Here is a 22,124-nt window from a genome sequence, read left to right as displayed (position 1 = left end):
GGTGGTTTAAAGGTGGCATTGCAGTTATAATGTTGTAGGATTCTGTTGATTTTTTCCTGATAACCCTTTAATGTGTGGGATGGCTATGGTTTTACTGTAATCTAGATTCGTTTTTGTTGTTGTTTTATGGAGTATTTTATTAATAGTATTTTTGTTATAGCCATTATTTATGAATGTACCCCTTTGACCAATAGTGGAAGGAATAGACAGTGACTCTGACATCTTATATAACGTGTTTTGACTTGAGCACGTTTGAAAGCTATTAAGTTTGATATGGTGAGGTATCTACGAAATATGCCCCAAGCTCTGTGTTGATCTCTTTTGGCTGTCTGACACTCTGGGTTCCACCAAGGCTTTGGATAGATTGGAAACTGAGATGATGTTTTTGGAATGGAGGCTGTTGCTGCCTGGACAATGCATTCTGTTATATATTTTACCGCTTCATTGATAGGTGTTTGACACCTATCAATGAAGCGGTAAATGACAATGAAAATGACACCTAAGTTGGTTGTACAGTAGAGGAAAAAGATGAGTTCTGGAACGTGTTAGATGAAGAAATGAGGGAATTGGAAGAAAATGAGATGGTGATTGTCGGAGAAGACTTGAACGGGCACATAGGAAGACAGAATAGAGACTGTGAAAGGGTGCATGGTGGCCACGGAGTGGGAATGATGAACCAGGAAGGAGAGAGGGTTGTGGACTTTGCAGTAGCGTTTGATCTGGCAATTGTGAACTCGTTTTTTTTCAAGAGGGAAGAACATTTGATAACATTTAGAAGTGGTAACAGCAGCTCACAAATTGACTACATTTCGACTAGAAGAAAACATCTTAAGGTTGTGACAAATTGTAAAGTAATTCCAACAGATCAAGTAGCACAACAACACCGACTGCTGTGCGCAGACTTTAAAATAAGATCGAAGATAAGAACTTCTGGTTGCCATGGGATGAAGACAATTAAGTGGTTTCGCTTAAAAGAGGAGAGTGTGAGGAATCGTTTTAGGGGGAGAGTGTTAGAGAGGATTTCGGATGGACTGCAAAGTGTACAAGATTGGTGGAAACATAATTCAAAAGTAATCCTGAGCTGTGCAATCGAGGTGCTTGGTGAGACATCTGGAAAGATTAGAGAGCAGAAGGAGGGTTGGTGGTGGAATAATGATGTACAAGTGGCAGTGACAGCTAAGAGGAAGGCAAAGCAGAAGTGGGATGAGTCAAGAGTGGAAGAGGACAGATAGGTGTACAAAGAGAGAAAGCAAGAAGCCAAGAGAGTTGTGGCACAGGCGAAGGCCATGGCATATCAAGATCTGTATGATCAATTAGAAACAAAGGAAGGACAGAGAAAAATTTACCAACTAGCGAAATGTAGAAATAAAGCAGCTAAGGACATCTTACATGTGAGGCAGATCAAAGATGCTGAAGGAAGAGTATTATGGAGGGATGTGGACATAAGAAACAGATGGAAAATATACTTTGAGGGACTTCTGAATGAGGAAAATGCAAGGACTCACAGAGGAGATGGTGCAGAACATCAGTAGAATGGAAGTGACGGAGGCCATGAAGAGGATGAGGAATGGAAAAGCAGTGAGCCTCGACAGAATTCCAGTGGAGGCATGGAAGGCACTAGGGGAAGAGGGAATTGACCTGCTGTGGGACCTGTTCATGAAAGTTTGCCAACAGGAAAATATACCTGAGGAATGGAGGGAAAGTACTCTTGTTCCCATCTACAAGGGTAAAGGGGATGCACAAGACTGTAAAAATTACAGAGGAATAAAGATGATGTCCCACACAATGAAGATCCTAGAAAGGGTTCTTGATGGTAGATTGAGGGAGGAGGTGGAGATTGCAAAGGAACAATTTGGCTTCATGCCTGGTAGATCAACAACAGATGCTATCTTTGGGTTACGACAGATGATGGAAAAATATCGAGAGAAACAAAGGGAGCTACATCTGGTATTTATTGATCTGGAGAAAGCATACGATAGAGTGCCAAGGCAAGAAGTCTGGAGGTGTCTGAGGGAGAAGAAGGTGCTGGAGAAATATGTCAGGTTGGTGCGGGAAATGTACAGAAATGTGAAGACAAGTGTTTGGACCTGTTTGGGACAGACAGAAAGTTTTCAAGTAACAGTTGGCTTGCATCAAGGGTCAGCATTAAGTCCATTTCTGTTTAATATTGTGATGGAGGTGGTAATAGAGGAGGTGAGAGAAGATGCACCTTGGACAATGTTGTATGCAGATGACATCTTGCTGTGTGTAGATTCAAGCGGAAACTAAACTGGAAAGATGGAGAAAAGTACTGGAAGAGAGAGGCATGAGACTGAGCAGAAGTAAGACAGAGTATATGTGTTGTGCAGTGGGCGGTGGCCAGGAGACAGATCGTGAGCTGGAAGGAAATGTCATTAGGAAGGTGAGAGACTTTAGATACTTAGGTTCAACAGTGGAAGAAGATGGAGGAGCTGAGAAGGAAGTGGGATGCAGGATACAAGCGGGTTGGAGGAACTGGAGGGAGATGGCTGGAGTGTTATGCGATAAGAGGGTGCCGATCAATCTGAAAGGCAAACTTTATAGGACAGTAGTGAGGCCAGCTATGACATATGCTATAGAAACTGTGGCCCTGAAGAAAAATAACATTAGCAGGATGGAAGTAGCAGAGATGAGAATGCTTAGGTGGATGTGCGGTGTGACCAGAAAGGATCATCTGAGAAATGACTATGTCAGGGGAACAGTGAAAGTTATGAACTTAGGAGCGAAAATGGTTTAGTCATGTGATGAGGAGGGAGGACGAATATGTGGGAAGAAGGGTCATGCAGATGGATGTGCAAGGAAGGCGGAAGCGTGGGCGGCCAAAGAAGAGATGGAGGGAGCTGGTAGAAGAGGACTTGAAGATGAAGAACTTGGATGTGGTGACAGCCCAAGACAGGAAGGTGTGGAGGAGACTCATAACAAACAGTGACCCCACTTAAGTGGGAGAAGCTGCAGAAGAAGAAGAAGAAGATTGATAGGTGTTTGACAGATGGCAACAGCATTAAATTTGATTGCAAGATGAGAGAAAGTGTTCCAGTCAGCCTGGTCAATTTTCCATATATGTTCTCTTTCTCTTTAATGTCCCACGTGAGTAGTGGAAGAATGGAAGGGGAGTAGATTGTAAGATCAATTGCAGAATATGAACGGGAAGGCATATGGAAGAAAGTATTGAGCTTATTATTTAAAAGTGAGAGGTTATTATTATCAAGAATTCTTACGATGATTCGACCTTGTCTATTAGTGTTGGCACTACCACATAGGGTATTGTGACCATTAAAGTCACCCATCAAAAGTATGGGTTCATGCAGTTGCAAGATAAGGTTATCAAGATTAATTTCACTTAACTCGGCATTTGGTGGTAAATAAATTGAACATACTGTAATAAGAAATCCCACAGAGAAGCGAATCGTTACTGCTTCCAGAGAAGTATTAAGTTGGACCTGATGGAAAGGAATATGACTGCCTACTAGGATAGCTACTCCTTCATGAGCAGAACCACCTCCAGTTCTGTCCTTTCGTACAACAGTGAAATTTCTAAAGGTACGGTCCTCATTGCGTCTTAAGTACGTTTCAAGTAGACAGAAACAGAAAGGTTTGTGTTTCTGCAACAACATCTTGATATCGTCAATATTCTGGTGAATCCCACGACAGTTCCATTGTAAAAATTTTCCTATTGTCTTGATTTTATTGACTTGTCTTTCGGGAGGTTGAGGGCTTACCTTTGTCAGATTTATATTTATCCACTGTTTTAGGGAAGTATGGATAGCCAGTGTCCATCTCTTCCTCTGGTAGAGTGTTCAAAACATTAAATGTGTTAGGATCAGTTGGTATGTTTAGTTTGCTTTCAGTGGGTACCGAGGAATCTATTTTTTCTGTGCAAGTGTCTGGTGGTTTTTCTTTAAGTGATGTCTCCGCCATAATTTTTTGACAGGTGAGTTTTCATCGAATGGGACCATTTTTGAAGAAGTCTCTGGAGTAAGGCCATAGGTCCTGTGATTAATGTGCTCAACAGAGAAGCACTTACGATAATAAAGTTCAGGTATGGTGAAATTATCAGATGGTGGAATAGACATACATGTTTGAGTTGCTGTTGGCACTTTTTTAATTGTTACTTTTTCAGCATAAGAGGATTGCAGAACAGGTGTAATGATGGCCAGCTTTCTTTTTGCATCCTGATATGTTATGTTTTGTTCAGTTTTAATTTTTTGTATCTCTTTTTCATCTTTCCATTTCTGACATGCACAATAGTAAGCTGGATAATCTCCCTGACGGTTGGCACATTTAGCTTTTATTTCATAGCAAGATTTATTATCATGTTCTTTACTACCACATTGGGCACAGGTAGTAGAACCATGACAGGCAGTTTGAGTATATCCATATCTTTGACATTTAAAGCATCTCAGCAGGTTAGGGATGTACATTCTAACAGGACAGCTGAGATACCCTGCTTTTACAGATGTCGGAGGCCTGGGTGTATCAAAAGTAAGGATGATGTTCTTGGTTGAGACTAGGCGACCATCCCTACGTATCAGGATGTGCCTCACACTCATCACTCCTTGATCTTTAAGCTCTGAACATATCTCCTCATCAGGAACATCAAGGAGATCCCATTCTGATATCACTCCTCTACTGGAATTGAGTGTTCTGTGAGGTGTTACTGCAATTTATATTCCACCCATTGTCGTTGCTCTCAATAGTTTCTTGGAATGTTGTTTACACATTGTTTCCACGAGGATATCACCAGAACGCAATTTCTTGACAGTTTTCGGAGGTCCTGTCAGTCTTCCTAAACCTTTTTGGATAAAGAAGGGTGACATTTTCCCAATTGTTTTTTTCACTGTTGCATGAATGACTAAAAAAGGTCGGTACATTTATGTTAGTATCCAATATCTTTTGTTTCTTGCTTCTGTTTCCATATGCTGTATCTAGAGTATCAGTACTAGATTGGGACTTTGTTAGGGTCCCTGAAACATTTGAGGATGAAGGATTCACACTTGAGGAGTTTTAAGTTCGGTGCCAGAGCTCCCCACCCACCACGGAGCCACACATGGATGCCCATTACCTGGCAAGCAAAGACTGCATGCAGGAGCAGAACGCAGGGCCATTCTGGACACCGGCACTGCAGGAGGTCTAGGATCCTGACCCTAGACCATGGGGGTTAGAGACTTACTGCAACACCGATGACCCTTGCAAGCAAGTACACTAGCCGATTGATTTTGGCTGGGCCATCCAGGACCACCCGTCTTGCCGAAGCAGGGGCCAAAGTAGTGCAAGACTACCAGGATTCCCCCTTTCCGGATGTCCACGGGTCGCACCGCACGGCAAACATGGCAGGGCATTGGATCCAAGTGATGGTGGTCTGGAAAAAGACTCAGGAGAAGTAGAGCAAAGAATATAGGAAGAAAAGCAAAGAAAAAGAAGAAGAATGAAGAGGGCCAGTACCATCACTGGGAGGCTCCCTCCACCACAAACAGGTGCCCCACATGGAGGGGATATTTTAAGAAGGAGGCGAGATATTTAGATAAGTTCTATGTGGGCGAGTCGATGCCTTCAACTATGGGTCTTAAGAGAGTATTTATTTTGTGAATCTTAGGAAGGCCATACAACCGTGGGATAGGAAGATGAACGGATCTGAGCGAAAGGCGGATATTCCTTGGTAATTCCAACGTTGATTTTAGAAGATTGTTGGTCGTATTATGTAGCTCTCTTGTAACTCGCCCACATAAAATTTATCTAAATATCTCACCTCCTTCTTAAAACATCTCACAGCTAAATGTACCAACTCAGGAGATTCCCACTCTTCTCAAGAACAAATTATCAAAGAAGCTTTTCACTTTACTTACTCATTGTGTCAACTTAGGCTACTTCAGATTCGAAGTAGCTACAAAATACCAGTCTAACCATGAGTATTCCGCTTTCCCCAGTGCTAGCAAACATATTTCTCGAAGACTTGGAAGTAAAAAGCAATTTGTTTGGCCACACTGAAACCCAAAATCTAGCTCCGTTATATTGATGATGTTTTTCTTTATTGACCATGTTCTATATGGGAACATGGCCCTCCTCAAAGTTTTCTTAGATCATCTAAATAACTTTCATCACAACATCAAATTCACCTCAGAGCTATAAGTTAACAATTGTCTTTCTTTTTTATACATAAAACTAACCAGGAGTAATGATAATATTAAAATTTCAATCTTCAGGAAACCGACACATACAGATAGATATTTTCACGCACCCTCTCACTACTTCCCTTGACATCCTAAATCATCTAAATAACTTTCATCACAACATCAAATTCACCTCTGAGCTAGAAGTTAACAATTGTCTTTCTTTTTTAGACATAAAGTTAACCAGGAGTAGTGATAAAATTAAAATTTCAATCTTCAGGAAACTAACACCACGCATTCTCTCACTACTTTCCTCGATAGAAATATGGAATTATATCTACTCTTGCACATCGGCCAGATCCTTATTATCAGACGACGAAGAGTTTCAAAATGAACTTAATTTCCTCAAAAAGACCTTTGTCAATAATGGATTCATGCCAAAAAGTATTGAGAAACTTCTTTTTTACCATCATCAACAAACTAATGAAGATTCTATTACCACCAGAGATTACATCTCCTTGCCTTACATTAGTTCCCTCTCATCCAAACTGGCTAGAATTTTAAAAAAGTTTGACATCAAAATGTGCTTCTCTGCTTTACCTAAACTCTGATCTATCTTTATTCAGCCAAAAGAAAAATATCACCGTCTTCAGTTCCCAGGAGTATACAGAATTATTTATAATTGTGGTAAACCTTACTATGGACAAACTGAAAAATTAACCTTTCTCTATCTTGAAGAGCACAAAAGAGACATCTCTTATAATAGAATCCTAGTCAGTACGCTTGCCAGCCATGTCTTGTTCTCTGTAATCTCTGATGAAGGCCACCAACACCAAATAGACTGGAATCAAACTTCTAATATTCACAAATGTTACGATGAATTTGAAAGACGTATCCTGGAGTCAAAAGAAATCACCCTTGATTCTACCCACATGAATAACAACCTAAGCTACAATTTGCAAGATTCACATAGTTCTGCTGTTCAGTGCTGGCGTTCTCGCGAGATGCGTATAACACGAATGCATATAAATGTAGCTAGAACTGAAGCGCGGACTCCAATTTGAACTTAACTGTAGTTTTTTTGATAGTTCTGTTGTTGTAGTGTGTAATGTTTCTGTCAGTCTTTTTTGTATATATCTTTGTTCTTTGACACCTGACGAAGTTGGCTTATCAACGAAACTAGTTGTGTCTGTATTAAACTTTTTATTCTTCATTATCTCAGGGTTTAAGTCATTAAAATTATTGAACATGTTCATAAACCGAGTCAATCTTCATACAAATAATACACACACACACACGCACATACATACATCAAGTAATCCCTGAATTATCTGACTACAGCAGGAAAGCAATTTGCCAATCAGTCAAATAACTGAAGGCACAATTATATAGTGCAGTACTAGAAGTTAATTGGCACATTACTAGAATTCCAGGGTCAGTTAATTGACCCTGGAATTCTAGTAATGTGCCAGTCATTGGAAAAGTCAGATAATTTAGAGATCACTGTGTTTTTTATGATAATTCTGCCCATGAAAGATTATAAACCTACAGAACAATAATGCTGTGGATTATATAATACTTAACTAATCAGCAAATGTTATCACAGATTAAACAGTAATTTTTATTATTATTTTATTATTATTCCTGATACCTCCATTATTATTATTATTATTATTATTATTATTAAGTGACACCTCCAGGGAGTCCAAGGACTCATCAAGGAAGTGCACCTACTCTACAGCTCTCTGTCTCCACCACTCAAATCTCCAACTACACCAACGGCATCTACTGACCCACCACCACCACCACCATCATCACTAGTATTTTCCACAGACAATCACAAACATGCATATCCATGGTGGGATTCGAACCCACATCCTTTTGGTTGAAAAGCAGATATGCTAACCAATCAGGCACTCTTTGGGCCTTCTATGAGTTGAGTGGTGGTTTCATGCTAAACAAAGTGAAAATCATCATTCATCAAAGGTCTTATTATATATATCAACAATGTCTTGTGATATATATATATATATGTGACAATGTCTTGTGAAATTAAACAGAATGGGCGAGGAAAGATTAGCAAAACAAGTGTTCTCTGCCAGGTTGGCAGCAAAACGACCCAGAGGAAGACCAAGATATAGGTGGATTGATACGGTACAAAGTGCCTTAGACGATAGAAATATAAGATCTGATAATGTTGGAGTCTTGACAAGTAACAGACTGATTTGGAGGAAAATTGTAGATAGGAAATTAATAATGATGTAATTTTTTTCATGTAGTACTATCATATCCTGTACACCCCTTGAGGATACATGGCAGGAATTTGATGATGATGATGACAATGTCTTGTGATATATATATATATATATATATATATATATATATATTCTGTATGTACATATATATATATATACAGGTAGTTCCCACCTTTACGAATTAATTGGTTCTTGGCAACCATTTGTAAATCAGGAATTCATAAAGCAGGAGTTTATTTGCTTTAGAAATAATACTATAATTGAGAGTTAGGTTTGTAAGAAAGAATTTATAAATATAAAAAATTAATAAATAAATATAAAATGAATATTAAATCATAAGAAAATCTTTACTGGCGAAAGATTTGCATATTTAAAAAATAACATAAGAAAAATTTAAATTTAAAAAGATTCTTCAAAAAATTCTGACCCCCCCCCCCACAAAAAAATTGCAAAGCAGGAATTCGTAAAGTGAGAACTACCTGTGTGTGTGTGTATATATATATATATATATATATATATATATATATATAACGCTTATAAAGAATAAAGAAAAGCATACCTTCATTTTGCTCAGTGTGTGAACATCTGCTACGAATTCAAGGGCATCATTCAAATACTGTCTCATGCACTCACTGGCAGCAGTAGTATACTGTAGGCAAAAGTATCTTTTATTAATTGATATATCACAGTCACCTTTTATATTATATAAATAAAATACTAAATCATTTAAAGGACATATGAGAACTCTCCAAATACACTGAGGATGTATAATGAAAATGCATTAAGTTGGTAAAAAATGTAACTCTGCGTGTGTGCGTGTTGGGGGGGGAAATTAAGGAAGAAAGTTTTAGGTAGTTATTCCTATTTAAATTTGGTTGAAGAGTAAGCCTTTCATGGCCTTTGTTATACAGTCTTTCTAACAACAACAACAACAACGATTGTCTGGAACTAATGGACTGAATGGTAACACCTGATTTATCAGGTGTTACCATTCAGTCCATTAGTTCCAGACAATCTACTTTTCTAAATGTACTTATCCATTAGTTCCAGACAAATATATTTTTCTAAATGTACTTATCAGACTACTCGATTGCTAATGATTTAAAAAGCCACAATAGTGAGAAACCCTGTAAAGAAGATGGAGTATATTGCAACGTGGGTGGAGAAGTGGAGACTGAGCAGGTATATGTGGTAAGTGGTGATAAAGGTGATTTGGCAGGTGTAGTGGGGATCCAAGCCATATGTTGATCACAACCAGCATATGGCTTGGATAGGACTGGCTATAGACCTAAAAATGAACTGTTGTGTTTGTTTACAATGCCAGAAGTATCAGAAATAAAGGAGATGAAATGGTTTCAGTGATTGAGTTTATTCACTCCGAAATCATTGGAATAAGTGAAACATGGTTGAATGAAGATGATATCATAACGGAATAGAAATGGAAGGGAACAGTATTTTTCATGAGGATAGAAAGGACAGGAAGGCGGGAGAGTGCTGCTGATGATAGCAGGGGAATTAAGTCCACATAAGGTAGACATGAAAGGGGGAAATAGTTTAGCAATAGTTATGAGGCAGTGTGGTGTAACGTGGAGGTTGAGAGGAAGACATATTTAGTTGGATGTTGCTATAGGCCTGGGAATGTGGAAGGTGGTGATGAAGAAATGTATAAACAACTTGGATTAGTGAATAAAGGAAGGGTAATTATTATAGGTGATTTTAATTATAGTAGTAGAGATTGGAATGAAGAGATAGCATGTGGGAATAAGGAAAATGAATTTCTAGAGTTCTTGAGAGATAACTATCCCAGGCAGCACATAAAGAAAGGTACACGAAGATCAAGAGTTCTAGATCTCATCATTTCATCAGAGGATGCAATTGTTAGAGGGGGGGGGGGGGGGTTCACATTTTCCTCCAGTTGGTGAAAGTGATCATGAAGTAATCATCTGTGTTGTGGCTAGTCATATACAGACTTTTGCAAGGAAAGGATATATGTGGAATTATAAGGCTGGTGATTATGACATGCTTAGGAGGCAACTTTGAGCTACAACATGGAACGAGGAGTTGAGCAGTAAGGAAATAAATGCTGCATGGGAACTTACAAAGAAATACATAACAGCATCAATGTACAGTATCCCAAAGGCCAAAAGGCTGAATAAGGCAGGTGTAAAATGGATGAATGTGGAGCTTAAGTATGAAATCTGGAAAAAGTAATTTGAAGGAAGTACAAGATGAATAATGGTAATCAGTCACATGAAGAATATAAAGAACAAGTCAGGAGAGTGACTCATTTAGTAAGGAAAACAAAAGTAGAGAATGAACAGAAATTGGCAAATTAGGCTAAGAAAAACAATAGAGAGTTTTTTTAGACATGTGGCAAGTAAAAGGAAGAATGATAATGGAAAGGTGAAGTTAAGGGATGAAAGTGGTAGAATGGTAACTGCTGCAGAAGACACTGTTGAGGTATTCAGTGATCAATTTATAAGCGTGTTCATCCTGATCAGGGTGGAATCATGAAGAACTTAAGTGTAGAGGTCATAGGAGAGGATAGCTTAATTGTGAGTGAGCAGGAGGTATTTGAGGAAATAAATAACCTTCATGTTAATAAGGCAATGGGATTTGATGACATATCGCCATGCATTTTAAGGGAATGTTCTAGAGAACTGACAGTGGCATTGGCATGCCTGTTTAATAAGAGTTTTGCAACAGCACAGGTTCCAAGGGAGTTGAAGGATGGCAAAACTGTTCCAGTGCATAAAGATTGTGATAAGGCTGTAGCTTCAAATTATAGGCCAATCTGTGTATCTGGAGTTGTGGTGAAGGTCCTGGAGAGATTAGTGAGAAGTAGGATACAGAAATGGATTGATATCAGCAGTATTCTCTGTGGTTATCAGCATAGGTTTGTTAAGAGGAGATCATGTTTCACTAACTATACTATAACAAGGTGACAAATACCTTGGACAAGGAAGATGAATATATACAGTGGTGTACTTGGATTTTGCAAAGGCTTTTGATAGACTGCCACATGATAAGCTCTTAAATTGATAAATTGAAGCAGATGGGATTGGATAACAGACTTGTGTGCAGGATCAGTGACTGGCTGTCAGATAGGTATCAGAAAGTTGTATATGGGAGTGCAGTATCTCGAAAGAGGAAGGTCACCAGTGGTGTGTCACAGGGTTCAGTTTTGGGGGCCATTGTTGCTCAATTTGTATGTTAATGATATTGGGTTGGGTTTAACTAGTGATATCCAACTCTTTGTGAATGATGCAAAAACTGAAGAGAGCAATGCACAGTCAGGCTGATGTTAATGCCTTACAAGTGGACTTGAATAGATTGCATGAATGGGCAGGTAAGTGGAACTGTCAATTCAATGTTGCTAAGTGTAAGGTCTTGAGATTTGGTAAACAACGATGGGATGCAAAGTATACACTTGGTGGGGAAACTTTAACAGAAGTAGAGGATATGAGAGATCTAGGAGTGATGGTGGACAAGGACCTGAAATTCAGGAGCAACATTGCACAAGTTGTGAAGACATCACATTAAATAATGGCAATGATGTGGAGAACCCTGACAGGCAGAAATAGGGAGGTTATAATTCCATTGTATAAGACCTTGATCAGGACTCATATGGATTATCGTGCACAGATTTGGTTGCCAGGTTTTCATGGTGATGAGGTTATGTTGGAAAGAGTACAAAAATATTCACAAAGGTAGTCAGTGGTCTTTGGAATGTGGAGTACGAGGACAGATTGAGAGAATGTAAGTTGCAGAGCCTCTTGAATAAGAGGAGGGGGGGGATATGATTGAGACATATAAGCTGGTCAGGGGTTATTATCAGGTAGACAAGGAATAGATTTTTCATAGAATGGGAGAGGGGAGTAGAACAAGAGGTCATTGATGGAACCTATATAAAGAGGGTGTGAGCAAAGGAGTGAGAAGCGGGTTCTTTGCATGGAGGGTGGTTGGTGAGCGGAATGCATTGCCTGAGTGTGTTGTGGATGTGGATACAGTGAATCAGTTTAAGAAGCGGTTAGATGAGCACTGTATGCAATAGTGAGTACTTCCCACGATGAGTCTCTGACTCTGTGGAGGTCAAATGTTAATAATAACTCTTGGATGGGAAAGGGAAAGAAGTTTTGGGTTTTACATAAACAGAAGAGATAGGAAGGTATACTTATAAAAGCAAATCACCACCATTCATCTCAACAGCATGGCATCCTTAAAACATTCACATGCAGAGTCAAGATGATTTGTTCAAATGACATTCATGGAAACTGACTACTGTATTTAAGGAGAAGAGATCATGATTATCAGGAGGAAAAATATTTTTAAAAGGTTTCATTCAAGAGAATATCTGTAAAGAGTGAGGTGATGTCAAAGATAAGCAATATATCAGGATTATTTATAATTAAATTTGCAAGATAAGTGGTAATAAGAATACTTTTTTATATAAGCAGTATGGTGGGAAGAGATTTTGCTAATTACTTGAATAATTTACAGGAGGGGGAATAGTAGAATTATATAGATCTCAGAAGATAATTAAGTTTGTAGATTTTAGGTAAATCATATAGTCGGGGGAGGGGGGAGAACTAAAGGGGCTAACTTTTTTTTTTAGTAATTTCAGGAGGTCAAGATGATACTTTTTCTGAGTTAAGTTTTTAATGTCTTAATCTGAAATTTAGTCAGATATAATCTAATGGAACATGACTTGAACAGTCTGTAAGAACACTATCAATTTTTTTCTTATTATATTGACTGATATAGAGGATTTTGACACTACTATCTTCTCTGGTGATGGCTGTGTGATTTTATTCATAGACTCCTGAGGGCATTAAGCTGTCCATGTGAAAGATTAATTTTGGTAAAAAGTTCTAGAAAGAATATTGGTGACATCAAGCCTGATGTTAGCTATTTCCAGAGCCAAGTTAAAGATGCTGCATTCAATGTAAAACATTAGGTCCACTTTAAAACGCCTCCATGGCACAATTGGAAGAACGACGGTACGCTGCACCCTTCAATTGGAAAAGGCCTAAGATCGATTCTCGTCGTGACGGGAGGAATCTTTATGTGGACGTTTTCAATCGAAGGTGAGTTAGCCGATCTCATACAGAGGTAGCAGGATTTTTCTCCCAGAAACTCGGGTTTTTCATCCCACATACAGACAAATCAGCCCTTCAGAACACATGCAATTTACAGACAAAAAATACTAGTTGTGGTGGGTGGGCGGTAGATGGTGTTGATGGAGATGATTGGTAGTAGAGGATCGGTGTAGTAGTGGAGACAGTTGCATAGTAGGTGTCCTCCCGCGATGAGTCTTCGGACTCCTTTCGGATTCGTGACCTGGAGGTATCACGAATAATTTTTTTTTATTTATTTTTTATTTTTTTTTATTTCTCAGATAAATTACATACATTATATGAAGACAGTTATGCATAACAAATACTTTATTGTACATAGTTTTTTTAAAATAATAATAACAACAATAACTGTTTACAGCATATATTATTATAATATTCATAATGATGATTATTACAGATGTTTCTTTGCAATTTTACACTCTATATATACAATATCAATGGATATAATCACTCTATATTGCATACTTTTGTTACAGTAATTACATACATTTGATTACATATGATGCATTACTTACATTTGTTTACATATGATACTTACATTACATACATTTGTTTACATATAATACATACATTACATACTTTGGTTTACATGTGATACATCTTGGATGAGAACTAATTTCTCTGCTTTCATCCTCGAAGCTTATATGTAAGCTTATCTGAGGATGACACCAGTTAGTTATTATTTATTGTTTTTTTTTTTTTGCTGTGTTGGGAAGCTACGAAATCTATGATTGAGAAATTCGCACGCGCGCACTCTCTCTCTCTCTCTCTCTCTCTCTCTCTCACACACACACACACACACACACACACACACACACACACACACACACACACACACACACACACACACACACACAATAACTTGGAATGTATTAATGTGTCGCTGAACTGGAAGCCTGAACAAATATATTGTGTTTCATTAAGTTTGTATGGTATTTTTGGGTGCGTGTTTCTTGTTCATAGTATGTCCTTCGAGCTCTTTTCAGGCTATTGTAGTTTGTAAGGTTTTTGTATTCAAAAGGTAATTTGTTTATCATGTCTGAGATGTAGAAGTTTCGCGTGGCCTTTCCGTAGTGATTATTGTATTTATATGTGATATAATTAGTAGTCTGAGGTCTTGTTATATGGAATGTATTTCTGACTGTCCTGTAGTTGGCATCGAAATAATGTTTTAGCAAAGCTGCATAATGACATAAATGTTTTGCTGTCAGTATTTTGTGTTCTGACATTGCAATGTATATAAGGTCGTTATTTTCTCTTTGTTCCCAAAAGATTAGTTTTATCATTTTGTACTATAGCGACATTAATCTATTTAATTTGTAGGGTGTACAGAAAGCATACGTTGTTATAGCATATCTTAGTATATTTTGGCATAGTGCTTTGTATATTAGTGTTTTTAGGCATATGGGAACTATGTCTTTTAACCTGTAGAGTTCGCCACTTATTGTTCGGAGTTTGTTGTGTAGATGATTTATGTGGCTATTCCAGTTCATATCTGCATCGAAGTAAATTCCAAGGTATCGTATTGTTTCAACCTGAGTGATTGTAGTGGTTTTGCTGTTCTGTGTGTTTTTTATGTTGGAAAGTGAATGTTGGATGGTTATATATTTGTTATCAACTGGTCGAGTCAGTGGATTTCTGAATATCATTAATTTTGTCTTTTCTGAGTTTAGGTGTATGGAGTTTTTCGTGAGCCAGTCTATGATCAGATTTATGTCATGTTGCATATTTGTTTGGGCTATGCTTGCATTATTATGGATAGATATTATTGCTGTATCGTCTGCGTATTGGAATATCTTACCTTTGAGTGGTAGCTGATTAATATCGTGCATGTAAATGTTGAATAGAGTTGGGGAGAGTACAGCTCCCTGTGGTACTCCACAGGTTACTGGTAGCTCTCTGCTTCAGTTTGACCCAATACGTGTGATATGCTTTCTATTTTGAAGGTAGTTTGTAAACCACCTGTGAAGAGGCCAATCTATTCCAACATGCCTCAGCTTTTTAACAAGATTTGACGTGTAAGTGTATCGAATGCTTTAATTAGATCAATAAAGACTACCATGGCAATTTTGTTTTTGTCTAAGGCAGTATTAATTACGTCTGTAAAGTCTTCCAAGAGAGATGTTGTTCCCTTATTTTTTTGAAAACCATATTGTGTTTTGGGGATAATATGAAAGATCTCAGTGTATGCTGTGAGTTTCTTCAGTATAATCTGCTCCATAATTTGATTGATAATTGGTAATGTTGCTATGGGTCTGTAATTGCTGATTAAATTTCTTTTTCTGGTTTATATATGGGTGTGATTATGGCGGTCTTTAGCATACTTGGTATCTGTCCTGTTTTAAATATTTTATTTATTAATTTTAGTAGGATAGGACTTAAACTAGTTGCATGTTGCTTTATATCTTTAGGTCTGATACCATCAATTCCTTTGTTTGGTTTGATTTGATGTATTGCAGAGAGAAGCTCTGCTTCTTTTATGGTTGGGTTAAAGTCATCTGCTAGTTGTTGGATAGGTTTTGCGTCTTTCATGAAGCTGTGTTTTATGGTTTCGGAGGCGCCGGTGGTGTTGGGAACAAAATCTAGCATCTCATTGATCAGATGCCAGGTTTGTTTCGTGTTGTTTTGTGCAGAGGTTAGTTTGTCTCTGTAGTAGCTTCTTTTTGCATTTCTGATTTGTGTTGTAAGGCGATTCCTTGTTATCTTATATTCAGTTTTTAAAGCTGTGTTATTTGGATATTGCTTTAATTCTTTCCATAAAGTGTTCTTTCTGTGTATTTCTAGGATTAAGTTTTGTGTTATCCAAGGATTTCGTGTTGTTTTTGAAGAATTCTGACTTTCTTTGTAGCTTTCTTATATATTTCCTCCAGTGTGAGTTTAATGTTGTTGTATAAGATATCTGCTGAATCTGATGCCAGGTGTTCCCAGTCTGCTTTTCTTATTTCGTGGTTGACTATTTCTTCGTCTATTATTGTTTTCTGTCGCTTTTCTTCTGTGGGACATTGCATGGATATTGTCTTGGTGTGCAGGTTTAGAGCGGTGAAGTAATGGTCTGCTACTTTGCACTTTATGACTGATGCAGTGTAACTGTTTGGTGGTGCTCGGATGTTTATGTGATCTAGACAGGAGGCAGTGATAGTATTTCCAAATATTTCTTCTCTAGTACATGATGTTATTGTTGGTATTAGATTATACATGGATAGCATGTCTAGGTATTGTACAGTGTTGTTCTGGTTTTCATTTGCAATATTTATGTTTATGTCACCAATTATCATTAGGTATTTGGATGAGCATATTTCTTGGCTTGAAAGCCAGCAATTGAGTTCGTGCAAAAATTTTATCGTGTTTAGGTTTGGTGGCCTGTAAATAGCATTTAGTATTATGGGATGCTGTCTATTGGTGGTATTAGTGATTTCGAGGCAAAGGGTTTCAGCATGCTCAAACTGATAGGCCGTTTCTTTTGCTATTAATTTTTGTTTGATAAATATTAATATTCCACCCCCTCTTTTTGTTTGGCGGCATGATCTATGTTGTTGGAAGCCTGGAATTTGGAAAGCAGTCGCTTCGTCATTAGTTATGGATACTTCTGTAAGAATCAATATATCAATAATATCAGTGTAATTCCTCAGATAAGCCTGTAACAATAACCAATGTTTTCGGATGCTTCTGATGTTAATATGCAAGATTGAGAGACCTCTTGCTTGTACTGTGTGTTGTTTCCATGCATCAAGCGATTCGAGAGTACAATTACTGATGTATTCTGGTGTAATTACATCTATCTGATTGTTCACATTCATTTTTGTTGTGTTGAGATCTTCTTATTGAACTAAGTTGGAGTCTTTTGTTTCACTCTGGCAACCTGTCTATATCTTCCGAGCTTTTTATTTGTATAGACTTTGAAGTCTGTGACTTTCTCAAGAATATTTTGCTGTCTTTTATCCATAAAAATTGATACTTTTTTCTGTTTTTTCTTTTCTTGCTTGGGTCAAAAGATTCTGATTGAAAGGTGTTAAATACTCAGATAGAAAGATTGCCGTATTCTCTTGTGATGCAATTAAATTCTTGACTACTGGTTTTTTCAGTCTGCTGGCTTTTATGAGATTGTCTCTTGTAGCCTTGCTTGTCAGACGAACTATGACTGGTGCAGGTCGTGGCGAGCCTTGTTTTCTGTTCTTCCTGGGAAACCGATTTATGGTCTGAATATCATTATGCTGTAGGGGGATGTCAATTGCATGGCCTAACTTTAAAACTATGTCTATGAGATTTTCTGTGCATTCGGTTTCTGGAAGACCATTTATGACAAGGTCTTCTTTATGCTGTTGTTGGTTTAAAACTTCGTATTGTAGTTTCAGGGAATTAAATTCTTGACGGAGTTCCGATGTGTCTTATCAATTTGTGCTGCCTATCAGTTAATGCGTTAATGCTGGTTTTAATGTCTTTTACTATTTGTAAGACTTCTTCGACTTTTGAATTATTAAATTTAACAAACTCATCATATTCCCTAATTTTTTTTGTTATTTCTTTATTCTGTTTATCAAATAGTTCTTGGACAAGATCTACCAAGCTGGTTTTTATATTTTCTAAACCTTTTTCTAGTAATAAATTTACGGAACTCAAATTATAAGATTAACGGTATTCTGTTGTCTGTTCAGTTCATCATCCGATTCTGCCTCCAGCGTAATCAGTTGCGCCGTTTCTTTATTCTCTCTACAGTTTAGGCAGTTCCATTCTTCTCGTTTGGCACTGGATTTGAGTTGCCATGTTGTTTCTGAAAGTCCGGAACATGTAAAGTGATGATTCCTATGGCATTTCCTGCAGGTTATAGGACATCTGTCAGACGGTAATTCCTTCAGGCACTTGTTGCACTTCATGACTCACCTTTCTTCCTTTGGACAGCTGCAAAGATGGTGACGTCCTTTGTTCCATGCTTGTTAGCAACCGCGGTGTACACTTCAATTTTTAGCACACTCAGATTTTGGATTCCACTTGGCCGATTTCAATGAATTATATGTTACTGTCTTCAGCGTGACCAGTAGAGTTACTTTATGACACTTTTAAATTAGAAACAGGAGTTAGAACCACATTAAAAGCCACATTGAACCACATTAGAACCACATTATAAAAAAACGGGACCAGTGATACAACCATGCAACCGTTCGTATGCCTACACAGACCCTCTGTCCAATAATAATAATAATGGTGCTTGCACTGGTATGATAGCAAAATTATAGCTCATACTGGGTGATGGCAGCTTCATTAAGCATTTTTGATGAATGGGTTAACTAGAATATGGAGAGGCTGAACTTGAGTTTGGGCTTTAAGCTCAATGGTCCATTATGAGCAAGTAACATGGTTTATTTGAAACCTAATTAATGCTCTATAGGGAAGTTAATCCTATTGGCATAGCCTGCATGTCCAATTTGCCTGTTTTGTGGGATCAAAAACCAGACTTCCCAGGAGAGGGAACTCTGTTCCCTCAGTATGAGACTGGCTAACTTATCTTTAGTTGAAAAACTCTGATTAAGGTTCTAATGTCCTCGATGGGATTCAGGCAAATGTCTTTCCAACCAAAGGGCATCACTGATACCAAATGAGCAACTTCTTTGTGGGACCCAATTGTGAAGATATATCATCCAAGATCCACGAGGTTGACGTTTGAATTAAGAAAAGTCTATTTTTAATTTTTTTTTTTTTCAAATTTTTTATGAGTAAAAGTTTCTGAAATGGAGAGTGTGATCTAGAGTTTGGGCTGAGTATTGCTGAAATATCAGATTTTAATGAACTGATGGCTGAGTAGTAGAAATCAGTCTGCTGCTCGTCTGGTCACCTTCGACAACTGTATGGCCAGATTCTCAGCAGGAAGGGCGATATGGCTCAGGAGCTTAGCCAGAAGGACGGCATCTACTTGGTTTTTCCGTCTCATGATATAGCATAGCTATCCTAGTCCAAGGAAATAGCTAGCCCTATTCCTTACGCTGCGGCAGACGACTCATACCTTCCATGGCCAGCCTGGAACTTCTCCGTAGGTGCGGACTAGACCAACATCCGAGAGGTCAGGAAACAGGAACCAAAAAAAGCTTCGAGTGGGGGTTGCTTGACCTTTTTGTTTTCATGCTCTTCCCGGCATTTCTCGTATATCACGATGCCCGCCAACGTGGTCACGTAGGTTTTCGTCATGGCGTCCAGCTCCTTCCACTACATCGCACGTGCTCTTGGCATGTTTTCTTAGAAAGCGCTCTAACATAATTTCTCCCCTCCCCCCAGCACACGTAACACTGGATGATCAAAAGGAGACCCTTGGACTCTGGCTTACAGATTTTGCTATCTCATGACACATAAAATGGGGTTCTTAAATTAATTCAATACATTAAATAATTTCTCTATCAGACCCTTATACATAACAGGTTAGGTCTTACAATTTTCTTTCATTTGTTATATAATTTCTTACTCCTATCTTAGTGTTATATACATATATACATTTCCAGTTTATAGCCAACACACCACATTCTCTGCCTATTTTCAAAGAAAGTTGTTCCTGAATAAATAAAACAAATGCTAATTCTTTTTCTTGGGTTATTCAGGACACAACATAGGTCCCTCCTATCTAAGAAAAAATTTTTAATCTGAAAAATTCTTTTACAGCTTTCTTCTTCCTGCTTTCTGTACATATACACGCCATTCATACATTACCCAGAGGCAAACATGTCTTCCTTCCTATTTGATGGGAATTCCAAGTTGGACCGTTTTTTTTTTTTAATTTTTTTTTTTTTTTTATATAGAAGCACCTTGATTCTTGTCCCCCTCCACACCTTCTTTAATTCGAGAATTCTCTTCCTTTCTATGCAAACTCTCAGAGTTGTCCTGTCTGCTAAAATAATCCCTTGTGAACTGGAGGCAGCGGATCCTGCCAAGTTCTCTGTCATGATGGGGCTTAGATTTTCTTAATCTTCTCCCCTTTCTCTTCTCATCCCCATTTAGACGGACTTCTGAGATGTTATGTTGCGTCTTCTCCACTCTTAGATTCCTTGTGTCAATAGAGTTTTCTTGGGGTCTCCCATGTTCAAAGAAAACATGATTCACCTGAGGGCTTGCCTCTGCAATCAAAGAGTGCCCCTTTTTGCATGTGCGCATTATTTCACCGGAAAGTTCACCTTTATTGGTGGGCCTTGGTCTTAGATTATATCTGGATTGTTTGGATTCATCTGTTCCATTTTCACTGCAGTGTCCTTCTCCTCTCAACATTGGTGATGCTTGGTTGTTCAGGCCAGCCTTCCTTTTGTTTGTCCAGTGGCGATTATATCTATTTGACGAGATAGTAGAAGTGTGATCCTCTTCTTCCCTAGGATGAGTATCAATAATATTCCTTCCCTTGATGGGCTTTGTGCTATTCCTCTCCCTTTTTTGATGAATATTTCCACTTCCTTTTCCGTACACACTCTCCAGTGAGTCTCCTTGACACACCAGTCTACTTGGTTTGGTCCTATAAAGTTTTAGTCGGTTTGAGTGGACTATTAAGGTGTTTGCTCGTTTGGATCGTTCCATGATCTTCAAGGTCACTGGGGATAATTTTTCTAGGATCTCATAGGGGCCTGCAGCACTTCTCCCAAGCTTGCCACATCTTTTGTTTATGGATCCTTGCTCTAGTAAGACAAGATTCCCTGGATTCAAGTCCTTAAACCTTCTTAACTTGTTCGCATAGTTTCTAGCCCGTTGGGAACAGTCCTCACTAGAGCTGACTACCATTTTGTAGGCCATCTTATTTTCACAAATTAAGTTGTTCAAATAATCGTCGATGTCTGGGAAACCGGAATCCATTCGGGAATCTCTGAAATCACTCGGAAAGCTGGGCTCAAACCCATAAAGAACCACAGCAGGGGTCTCTTTAATGGCGGTGTGCAAAGCTGTCCTGCATGCAAATAAAGTGTGTGCCAGATAGGTATCCCAATTCGAGATGTGATCATTAGCTAACTTCGAAAGGGTGAGCTTCAATGTTCAGTTCATTCGTTCACACATCCCATTACCTTGGGGGATGATAAGGGGTGGTGAACAGCTTCTTTATTTTCAACAGCTTGCATAGCTGTAGCATGACTTCGGCAGTAAAGTTGGAACCTTGATCGGAGAGGAGAGTTTCGGGTGTCCCATATCTAGTAATAATGAGCTTGAAGAATTTTTCTGCAACAGTTAGAGCAGATTGATTTTTAATAGCCACAGCCTCTAGATATCGTGAGAACATATCTATGATTACAAGTATATACTTGTTTCCTTTCTTGGTGACAGGAAGAGGACCGACTATATTCATGGCTATGGCTTGGAAGGGACGCCTGGGGATTGGAATCAGTTGTGGGGGGGGGGGCCTTACCTAAAACACAATTTTTTCTGGCACAAGTGGCAAGAGGCCACGTATGCCTCAATATCCCTTCTCATTCCCTTCCAAAGATATCTGTCTCGAATCCTGCTCCATGTTCTAAACACCCCTTGATGACCCGCCAGATCAGCATCATTGAAAGTATGGAGTATCCAGGGGATCATGATGGCTGGGACTATGATTCTATCCTTCCATCTTCCTGTAACATTGTGTTTGGATAGTAGTAGACCATCCTGGTCAA

General features: G+C 38.5%; 1 protein-coding gene across 1 annotated transcript in view; it reads right to left on the bottom strand.

Moving 5' to 3' along the window:
* Positions 1–22,124, bottom strand: part of unc79 (UNC-79 domain-containing protein) — a 1,277,183-nt gene that overhangs the window by 265,708 nt on the left and 989,351 nt on the right. The window contains exon 48 of the mRNA XM_090395893.1: positions 8,940–9,029. Within this exon, the coding sequence (XP_090252019.1) occupies positions 8,940–9,029 (90 nt within the window). The remainder of the gene's footprint in view (positions 1–8,939; positions 9,030–22,124) is intronic.

This window comes from Typopeltis vanoorti, chromosome 1 (assembly GCF_054136105.1).
Source record: "Typopeltis vanoorti isolate ZY-2024b chromosome 1, IOZ_Tvanoo_1.0, whole genome shotgun sequence".
Taxonomy (NCBI): Eukaryota; Metazoa; Arthropoda; class Arachnida; order Uropygi; family Thelyphonidae; genus Typopeltis; species Typopeltis vanoorti.
Note: the sequence above shows the minus strand (reverse complement) of the source record. Positions and strands in the feature narration are given on the sequence as shown.